The sequence below is a fragment of the Aulonocara sp. 'chitande type north' Nkhata Bay genome, linkage group LG3, assembly GCF_057382095.1.
Source record: "Aulonocara sp. 'chitande type north' Nkhata Bay isolate Kocher_YH1m ecotype deep benthic linkage group LG3, A_spYH_male_GT1.1, whole genome shotgun sequence".
Taxonomy (NCBI): Eukaryota; Metazoa; Chordata; class Actinopteri; order Cichliformes; family Cichlidae; genus Aulonocara; species Aulonocara sp. 'chitande type north' Nkhata Bay.
Genome location: NC_141346.1, coordinates 22609122 through 22620323, shown reverse-complemented (window position 1 = coordinate 22620323; position 11202 = coordinate 22609122). Strand labels below are relative to the sequence as shown.

Below are 11202 nucleotides of genomic sequence, written 5' to 3'. Positions count from 1 at the left end.
CTGGAAATAAGCTGAACTGGAAATTTTCTCATGTGGTTATTACTCTTTTCATCAGAGTTTGTTTATTAAGAGATATCCATTCAGCATAACAGTTCATCTTTTACTGTCAACTAGAAGATGCTGCTGATATGAAGAGCTATTAATACACTGACTGGTAATGATAGTTTCACTTGTAACCACACACACACACCAGGCTTAAAAACATGACATCATGTGACAGATCATAACTATCTTTAAATATCTGGTGCATTTAATAGTGATGGTATATTAAGTAGTACATTCTGCTGATAATGTGAATTTTGCTGTCACGGTACTAACATATTTTATACGTTTTAATGTCTTATTTGACATTTTGACACAACCTTTGTGAAAAAAAAATTTTTTCTTAAACAAAATAGAACTACACACTTGCAGTATATCCAAAGCAAAACTTTAGCTTTAGAAAGACAAAATTAAAGACAGAAAGCAATCAGATAACAAATAGATTTGGAAACTGTGATGTAGAATGTGAATGTATGAACTGGTACATGGCACCAAAATGCACTAATATTCAGTTTATATTAAGGTCATCACCAGTGTTGGGTTGTCATTACCAGTAAGAAAAGAAAAATGCCACACAAAAATGCCATTTCCTTGACACAGGCAACTCTATCTTGCATCGGTATCTACTCATATACTGTTGTCATAAATCTTATGGCCACTAGAGGTCACTGAGGTATAATTAAACATTGTGTGAGTGGGGCAACTCAACCAATGCCTTCTACTGAGTTTATGTGGTGATGAGAGGGTCTCTTCTGTGGAAGAAATAAAAGTCATCTTCTCTTTACTTCAGCTGCTGTGGTTATGTCAATGTTAGAGACTCTTCATTAAATGAATAATGTGACTGTTTTAGGCTTTACTTTTATGCCTCTGGTCTGTCTGATTGGAGTTACATTTGAACTTCATTTCTGTTCTTTATTTTCTCCAACTGTTCAAGAATTGTTTCTAAAGTCTTGTCTAATTCTTCCTTCTTCTCTGTCATTACCTGAACCGCATACACTACTGATTCGTTTTCGTGTATTTTTCTATCAAGAGCTTGCTTCATTGAACAAAAAATAATTTTTGTTTCCTCATCTTGATTTATTTTTGCAGACTGTATATTATTTTGTTCTGTTGGTTGCATATTTGTCACCAGTTGATTTTTATCTTGCTGTTTCTCTAGCTCCCGCACTTCGGAAGTAAGTTCATCAATATCTTTTTCTAAATTAAATTTATGATTCATTAATAAGTTAACCGCCGTTAACAAATGAAATTTGTCTACTGCTTGTTTTTCTTTTTGAGCCTCAAGATTTTCTTGTTTTGTATTTATGTCACCAGTGTCAATACAGTCTTCGGTGAGATGCTTTGTTTCTCCTTTCTCCTCAGTGTCGAGCTGAAGTGATCTGTGATCAGAGGACGTTCTTGTGAAGTTTCTTCCTGTTGTACAAAAGAAAGTCATTTAAATTCACAGAAATCTATTATCCTATAATTTTTTTAAGAAAATATTTTTTTTGTCACTTTTTACAACAAGATACTGTACCTCGGCGTTTAGAACGATATTTCCACACAACTAAGACAACTGCAAGAATTAGCAAGACTGTCACAACAACAGCAATGGTGATGTGAGCCGCAGAACTACATGAGGGGTTAAATAAATCACCTGGAATGAGAACACACAGGATATTTTACACAAAAAATACATAAAACTATAACTAAATACTTTGTGTGTTTGATTTTTTTACCTGGAACATGTATGTGTGTCTCTCTGCTCTGGTTGGTGTTCCTCTGTTGGACTCTGCAGGTGATGTTGTTGCTGTGTCTCTTCTCCACGGTCACTCTGCTGCTGACAGTATAGAGGTCATCGGGACCTCTGAGGGTCTCTGTAGGTCCAGCAGAGAGGAGGTTTCCCTCACCGTCCAACCACAGCAGCCCAGGCTCTGGATACCAGCCTGCAGACTCACACTGTAACACAACTTTACTGCTGTCCTCACTGTTCCTCATTACAGTGATGGTAAGTGATGAAACTACACCTAATTTTGAAAAGGGAAAACACATTGGTCACCATAACTAGTAACAACACTAAAGGGCCATTAAATTTATTGCAAATGCACTGAATACTTGTACACCAACTGTATTTAAACCATTTAACAGTGACATGAAAAACACTATTCTACTATTCTGTATTTTTTACCCTTGTGATTTTTTACTACTAACAATGTTTTTTTTTTCTAAACTAAATATTGACTGATGATTTTCAACATTAGATCTCATTTTGAGCTTTCTGTGCAAAGACTATATCTCCACTTACCAACAACAAGCTCAACACTGGCTTGTCCACTAAGCGCAGGACTGAAGCATTTGTATGATCCCCTATCTGACAGTTTCACTTTGGAGAGTTTTAGTGAAATGTCTCCGAGCTTCAGGTTTTTAATGGGTAGTGATGTTCTTTCCATGTAGGCTTCATTTTTTTTATTCACGAGCTCCACGCCGTCACGCCAAACATGCACAAATTTAGGTGTGAGGTCAGATCGTGTCCACTCTACTGTCATATCAGCAGCATTCACAGCAGGATCCAGATGACATGGTAACACAGTGTCATCACCAACTATTGCCACAACTGGCTCAGATGGACCAACCACCTGAGACACACCTAAAGGAAAATTACAAATACGTGTCATTTTTGAAAGAAAGTTACCAAACATTGTTTTATTAGTTTCTGATTAGATTATTTTAAACCGAGGTTCAGAAGCACAGGTGTTGTACATTTGCTGTTTTAGCCTGTGGCATAAATGAAATGGCTGACATTTAATCAATAACAGAAATATTTGAGTAATTAATAGACTTAGATGTGTTGCATAATTTGTGTAACTCCATAAGGATAAGACTTAATTACCTCCACAAAACTGTGCTAAGTGAAAGAAAAAAATAAAGTGATGAAAAAGGAAGACACAGATGGCCCCAAGTGGCATTTTACAGCATCGTCCATCCTTCAGGCAAAACATTGTAGATGTAGACTGAAGTGAAAAATATGGGAAAAAAATCCTAGAAGGCACAGAAAATTGAACATTATTCATACAAATAACCACTATAAACAATTATGATTTAGCTTTTCACATCACAATTGTAGACATATAAAGCATCTTGAGGCAACTGGGGCAACTACAGAAGAACCTTAACTGTTAATCATTGATAAAGGACAATCTGTCCCTTGTTTAATGAGGCTTGTTTGATATGGCATATCAGAGCATTTAGAGTTTACTGGCTCTTTTGCCTTTGTGGGCGTCCTACCCTCTTTCCAGCCTTATGCACCACCTCTGTGTAGAGCTATTTCTCCACAGAGAGGAGGCACCCAGGCAATTTGTACTTAAGGCCAGAGAGTCTTTAGTCTCTGGTGGGCAGTTACAGTTTATATTATCACATTTTTGTTAGACAAATAAAAGGACACAAAATATCTGTCTTAAATTTTGCACCGTTGCAACACCTTTGTAGACAAAAATGTACACTGACAATATCTGCCATAAAATCCTAATACAGCAATATTTTTTCTGTCCTTTTCCCCAAAAATAACCAACTTGAGCGCTTTTCAAAATGATCAAACATTAAATAATTTTCAAGGTTTGAACGCTTTAAATGCCAGTTTAAACATTTGAATCATTACTTATCTATGGAAAAACTGACAAAACCTATGTTTGTTTCCATATATGTGTCTGTGTTTTTGAGGATTTTATGGCAGATGTTGTAACATTGAGGTTGTCATGTAAATCTGCTGTACAAGGCAGGATGAGGACCCAAAAACAGGACTCAATACTCATAAGAACTACATGAAGAAGGAGCTTAATTTCATTGTAAAAACTACAACACTTTATTATTTTCTGCACCCTAAGACACACTTAAAATCCTTGAATTTTCACAAAAATCGACAGTGCGCCTGATAATCCAGTGCACCTTATATGTATTCTGATTATGCTTAATGACCTTGAACCAAACTTATGCGGTACACGGCGCTCAAAGATCTGTCAGAAAATGTTTTAGTACGACTTTGGAAGCCGCACCACTTGATGGATTGTCGGAGCATTACGGCTACCGTAGGCAGGAGCCTTTCGGAGTAATCTGGGTCCAAACTCCGTCTTCTCCAGGTCCCAAAGTCAAACGAGTTGAAAACTGTCTAAACTATTTCCTCTCTAATAAAATGATCAGCGCTGCTGCTTTACTGGGTGTAACAATTACGTTTAACATCTAGGCATCCATGAAAACGGAATTTATTAAATTTACTTTAGCTGGAAGCTAGCAGGAAGTTAGCTCACTAGTTTCCATCTAAACATGATATACCATGTTCTGACTAAGAGATTTCTTAAAAATTCAAACGTACAGCTCTGCTATCACTTCAACATAAATTCGACATAAATGAAGACAGAAAACTAAACATCAGTGACGTTTGTAGGGTTATTGAAGTTGGACTACCTGGTATATAATGATGTGCTCCGTGATCGCTAGTGACAGCTATGTTAGCATAACATAAACACAGTGAAGCTGGGGGATGAACGCTAACTTTTTTGACTTATCTGACTTATTTGTTTTGCTTAACCCTTTAAGACCTACCGTAGAACCAAGTCCGCCAGAGCTTATATTATATTTTTACATGCTGTGGAGCCATTTTTGGGAGCATTTCAAGTTTCTATACATCAATACAACCATTACAGCCTAAGTTTTAAAAATATGTAAGCATTAAGTTTATAGTAACTACATAAATTGCAAAAAAGTGCAATAAACTACAAAAAGATTGAAAATCGTTTTTGTTTTTTTAACATATATTTCTAGTTAGAGAAATTTAAGAGGCTTATCCCTCAAAACTGTAAATACAAAAAAGTTGCACAAAATAGTTTCCCACCACAGGAAATTTATTTTGAGTGTCTTCATAGTTTTATTTTTGAAATACACCAATTTTTATATACTGCAGGAAAAACTAAAATAGATATTATGATGCAAATTTGCAAAAAAGCAGCATATGCATCAAAATAAACTATTTCCAGCAGTGCAATGTGAGTCCTAAGCATCCCAGAAACGACACAGAAAGTCATAAAGTCAAAGATAACTTTTAAAAACACAAGCATAAGCTCATGAGGCCATGATGGTAAAAAACTACATTTCCACGAAAATGACGTCACTTCCGGTTTTTGGTAGGTCATGGCGGACATGCAAAAGTTCCCGCTGATGGACCTAGGAAGTGTTATGAACAGCTGATTGGATCGGCAAAGCGTGTTTCTGGAATATTATGCTTTTGTTCCTGCAAGCACTTTTTATGCAGTTTTTGCAAAGCTATATGTGGAAGAAAACTGTGACCGAGGACAAGCTGATGGCATAAGATGTAAGTACAACTCCTCCGGTTTCATATGCAAAAAAAAATTTGCGCCAGCTTACGTGGTTGCAGTGCTACAGGGATTTAAAAATAGTTACGCAAAACAGAGCGTGCCCGCTCTGACCGGTTTTAAAGGGTTAATGTGCCTTATAATCTGGTGTGCCTTATGTATGAAATCAGACCCGTTCATCGGCAGCGTGCTTAATAATCCGGTGCTCTTTATGGTCTTAAAATACGGTAAATAGGAGACACGAAACCAAAACTGCAAACTAGAAACAAGGAACTAAAACTAGAAAACAGGGAAATTGGTTAACTAGAACTAGACAAACCAGGAGGAAATTCACAGCTTCAAGGAACACAGAGAAACAACACAGCAACATGGGACAACGCAACAATGTGCAGAGGAAATAACAGAGTCTAAATACACAAATAATAACAATGGAATGAGACACAGGACGAAAACACAGCTGGAACAAATCTGACAAGGATTGAGACAAGGAGGAAGCAAACTGGAAACACTGAACACAGGACTTGGAACTGTCAAAATAAAACAGGAAACAGACAGAGACTCAAGACATGCAAGATTAACAGTAACTGGGAGACATGTACGAGAGACATGGAAAAACAAGGAAACTGAACCATGAACAATACTAAATCACAAATAAAGGAGGAGGAGACTGAAGAAGTTGCTTGATTCAGTAAAAGGAGATGTTACAATCCTTACAATCCTTTTACCCAATGCATTCATTGGGTGTTTTGCCATTTACAGTAAACATCATCATCCAAGGAGGCATTGCCAGGGTTGATCAGTGTCACTGATTCATGTTAAACTGTTATTTCTGTGCCAGAAGGGGGGCACCTGATCTGGTATCCCACACCTCCTCGCCGGATCGAACTGTACGCTCTACTTCCCCACTGCCTCCCAGAAAAGGGAAAAAGAGGGGGAGGGGAGAAGAGTAACATATATTTTTTTTATGTTATTAAATTAATGCACATAAGGTGAACTAGCAAACACCGCATGTAACACATAGTTACATGCGGCTGTCTTCTTGTTTGATGGCAGACACTACCTTCACCCAAAATGACCAAAGAAAAGTGGAAAACAGTTAATAAACATGAGAGATTTTTGGACAAAGTTTGTGTTTTTTCCATTGTTTAAGCACTGCTTCCAGCCAAGAGTGATACCATATATGCCTTATAGCTGCAGAAAAGGCTAACATTGTTATCTTTTTACAATAAAACAGCTGAACATGAGAGGTTTTTGGACAAAGTGTGTGTTCTCCATTCTTTAAGCACCGGTTCGAGCACTGTTTAAGCACCGGCACCATTTCAAAAGTACCAGTTTGGCACCGGTATCGGATAAAACCTAAACAATCCCCATCCCTAGGTTTCACTACCATCAGGTTAACTGCACAGCCCCCAGGAATCCCTGAGAGAGTTGTATCAGTCAACCAGTAAATTTTCTAGTGTTAGATATTCTACCCTTTTGACGCCCTCTACTGAGGCAGGCACCATGGGTCAATTAATCCTCGGCATGTGTCTCACGGTTAGCTGACTACCTTAGCTGCCCGAGTGATGTCAGCCCTCTTTAGTCATAGCCAGTGACTGGTCCTCTCAGCAGTGTTATTTAATTCTCTTATAGCCTGCCTTTGTGCCTGTCCTCTGATTCCAGTCTCTCTAAGTAGTTTTGCTGTTGTACTGGCAACAAAGCCCCTGCACCCCACTTCCATTGAGCAGACCTTGATCTTCCAACCTCTGTCCTCTGCATTCAGCTACCAAGTATGCATACTGCAGTTTCTTACACTCAAATGCTTCCTAATTGCATCCTCCCATGGTACCATCAGCTCAGTGACGTAAGCAAGTTTTCAGGAGTTAGACCAAAGGACAAGGTCTGGTCGCAGAACAGTTGTTACAATCTCTATGGGAAAAATTAGCTTCTGATCTCATGAAAGTCACTCATGAAAGTGGAAGATTGAGGAAACATTTCTCCCACTGTAAACGCTACATCCAGATAAACAGAATTAACCTTTTAGGGACTAAATCCCAGAGGATAATTTAAACCTGAAAATGCATGAACACTGGGTCACAGGCTCAGTGCAATGACAATGGTTAGATTTAAGACCGTTATTCGCAATAGAGGTATTTATAAATAACACAGAAGATCATTTTTTAGCTTTTATAGGCAAGCTCTGTAAATAAATATTTATTTAGGATCTGCTACTACTTTACACTGTATTGAATTCGAGTCTGTTTAACCTCAACACCCTGGTTATTTATTTATTTTTTTGATCACAGTTTTAGACATATCATATTGAGAACTAAAAGAAAATTAATATCCCCATTTAACTTCATGTGACTTCCTGCCTCGTTGCAGCTAAAAGAAACCACCCAAACACAGGATATCTGTCACGGACCCGGCTCCGGGGACTTGGGGTCCGTGGACAGTGGGGACTATGACTGTTGTTGTTGTTGTTGTTGTTATTATTATTATTATTATTATTATTTGGTGTGTTGTCTGCACTGCCCCTTGGCACATCTGTATGTAGGCAGGTATGTGTGTGTGTGTGTATTGCCTTTCTGCTGTGGCCAAGTTACAGGCACCTTCAGCCCTGGGGGCGTGGCCTAACTTGAGGGCTGGCCACACCCGAAGTCCTGGCCGCACACCTGCTCCTCATCTGGGCTCGTCAGAGGAGCTATTTAGATGAGCGATGGAGCTTCCACCGACGCTGGATTATTGCGTTTGACTACACGTCAGTCTTCTAGCAAGTCAAGTCAAGTGTGAGTGTATGCCTGCTGGGATAAGTTGTAACGGCTGCCTCTATTGTTTTCCCCTCAGGAGGAGTGTGGGACGAGAAGGAGCAGGGAGTGCAGGGACACTGGGGCAGAGAGCACTACACGGGGACTTTTGGGAAGAAGACACTACACGGGAGTCTGGGAAACTGGGGATTTATTGTTGTTTACTTCACCACCTTGTAAATAAACACTGTTGCACTGAAGAGTCCGGCGTTTGGGTCCTATTTCCCCATCTCCCCACGGTCTGCCAGCCAGACCGTGACAATATCAATGGAAAGCCCAGGATGTTCTCTATTTCGTACATCAGGACTTAGTAGGGTAGCTTAAATAATTTAAAAGGTATAGATCAAGAAATGCCCATTATGGAGGGCATAAATGAATAGACTGGTTGCTGGGAGGATATTGGCATGTCTTTCTGGCTGAACAGAAAATTCTCCTTATCTTAGATTTCCTGGAATCTACCTGCACTGTACTCTCTGAGTGCCTGTGTTTCGGTTTCTTTATTGTCTTCACTTGTTTATCCTCAGCTGTTATTATTCGAATCCCTTCGATAGCTTTGAAAGTCCTTCAGTTTTCTGTAGACATTCTTCAATCTCGTTTTTTCCTTCTCCAGCTCTTGAGCTGCTGCAGTCAGCTCTGTGTTTTATCTCTATTTGGCAAATACATTAAAGAAAAGCACAAAGGCTCAGCCAAGGCTGGAGGTGACCCATCAAACACTCACCAGGAACACAGATCAGCTTAGACTATGACCTTTAATTTTGAAATTAATTGTTAGTGTTTTGTGTTCTTGATTGTTTGTTCTCTTACTCAAAACAAATGAAAAACAAAACGAACAAATAAAAAAATAGACTTACCACAGATAAAGACCCCAGATTCCGACACAGTGATCCAAACTGTCGCTGTCAAAGTGAAGTGACTTACTGGAGACGAGCAGGAACTGAGACAAGAATTAATGAGTCACTGAAAACCAGACAATCCAGTCTGATCACCTTCTAGAATTCCTTGGTCTATTCATCAGGTGAACAGTGAGCACTATGAACACAGGGACAGGTTCACTTGTGTAAATCACGTGTAAACCAAAGCACAAAATAGTTTCAGCAGTTTGTTATTACCTTCAACAAGGAGCTCATGTTGTTGGTAGTATTTGCATTTCATTCTGTCTGTAAACACAACCAGTGTTGGGACTAACGCGTTATTAAGTAACACGTTACAGTAACTACGTTATTATTGTGGTAACAAGCACGGTAACTAGTTATTATGGCAAAATCAGGAATGCGTTAATCGTTACTGGGATTTAGGGTCGTTATTTGTTACTTCGTGTGGTGGCTATCGCGGCGCTTCCACAGATTCAGTAACATTAACAAGTGGTGGAGGCCAGCAGGTGGATGAGGGAAAGGGGATGCAGGAGGAAGAGAGACTGCCGGCCTGAGTGTTAGGTGGACTGAACTTCAGTTAAGAAGTTATAACCTGCAGTCTATCTGGGTCAGATATAAACCAAGTTTAGGTGGAGTTTATTTTCCTTACACTGACTTCTTCGTACTGGGTACTAGCTAGCATGACGGAGTTTCTATACAGCTGGGTGGGTGCTATTGATAGGTTTGTAGCTTGAACCTATTCGCTGGAACGTTAAAGACAATATAATTACACAGCAAAGCAAGACACGAAGTAGGCAAAGTTCTTCATGTTACTCGTGCACGGGAGAGGCCGGACAAACGCCGTTCCTTCGCTTGACCCCAGTCGCTCTCGTCCGTTCTCCCGTACCACTGTTCTTTTATTGAGGTTACATGAATATGCATAGGTTCATTAACATATGACGTCTATACACACAAAGAGTACCATGCCTGTGTGTGTGTGTGTGTGTGTGTGTGTGTGTGTGTGTGTGTGTGTGTGTGTGTGTGTGTGTGTGTGTGTGTGTGATTTGTGTGAGGTCAAGATGTGACCCTGTGAAGCCTCCCCAAAGCTGGTGCCAGGAGTCTAGCGGTCCATCTGAACAAAAGGCTCTTATACTTAAAGAGATATACATGTGTACATATATCAGAAAGAGAAGATACGACCTCTCCTAGGAGGAGGTGTGTGATCTATGCCAGAACACACTCCCCCCCTCTTCATGCTTACACAGAGTTGTTACAGACCTAGGATGAGACATTCTTTCAATCTACAAATGATTATATACTTCTAAGCTTAAATGGTTAAATATTTCTAAGCATAAATGACAATCAACAATACAAAACCTAACAGCTATGTTACTGATGTTGAACTTTATTTTGTTCATAAGGTTAATTGTCAATGGAAAATTGTACTGTAGTCAGTATAAGCTTTTAATGATATAAGTTTACATGTGATAGAATCCTGCATGATGACCTTTTCCTTGCTTAGAACTGATTGTTCTTTATAAAATGTGTTCTGATATTTTTATCTGAATCTTCCCACAGCGATAGTGGGAAGTTGAACAAGCAGTTCTGACCTCGCTCGCACACACACACACACACACACACACACACACACACACACACACACACACACACACACACACACACAATCACATACGCACATGCTCACGTATCAACATTCCACTGAACAAATGTTTTCATTTTTCTTGTGTATAAATAAAGACAAGTGCAAGAACAGAGCAAGCACTTCACAGGGCCCCCACTCTGATGTGAGCGCTCTATGACCGCCCTTGCAAGTAAAAACTGCAGCGTGTGACTTTCTACTCTCTGACTCTCAGCTGAAGAAGTGTCTTTTAGAATGAATCTCTTGACAATCATTTTGGTCCTTCGTAGCTGGGGCAGAAACATCAGAACTGTTATCTGTGACTCTGTTCCAGGATCTGGCAGGACTGATTCCTGACGCCGTGGGAAGCCAGCACTGAAGTCTGTTGACAGCCCTCTTAGACGAGGACGAAAGCCCCGCGACGTAAATTTGGGTCCAGGCCGGTGTTTATAGTCTGGTCCACGGCGGTGGGATTCAGTCTGGCGATCCGAACCACCAGTGAGGCGTCTGAGGGTGAGAAACACTATTTTGATGTATAAAAC

The 11202-nt window shown here is 39.6% G+C and overlaps 1 protein-coding gene across 1 annotated transcript; it reads right to left on the bottom strand.

The window, feature by feature from the left end:
- Nucleotides 1–384: 384 nt before the first annotated feature.
- Nucleotides 385–9074, bottom strand: LOC147334598 (butyrophilin subfamily 3 member A2-like). The gene is made up of 6 exons (XM_086273364.1): nt 9022–9074; nt 2912–3060; nt 2327–2668; nt 1761–2048; nt 1559–1678; nt 385–1455 (listed from the first exon to the last, which is right to left on the bottom strand). The coding sequence occupies exons 2-6, from the start codon at nt 3018–3020 to the stop codon at nt 929–931; spliced, it is 1386 nt and encodes a 461-aa protein (XP_086129490.1). The 5' UTR covers nt 3021–3060; nt 9022–9074; the 3' UTR covers nt 385–928.
- Between the last annotated feature and the right edge of the window lie 2128 nt (nt 9075–11202).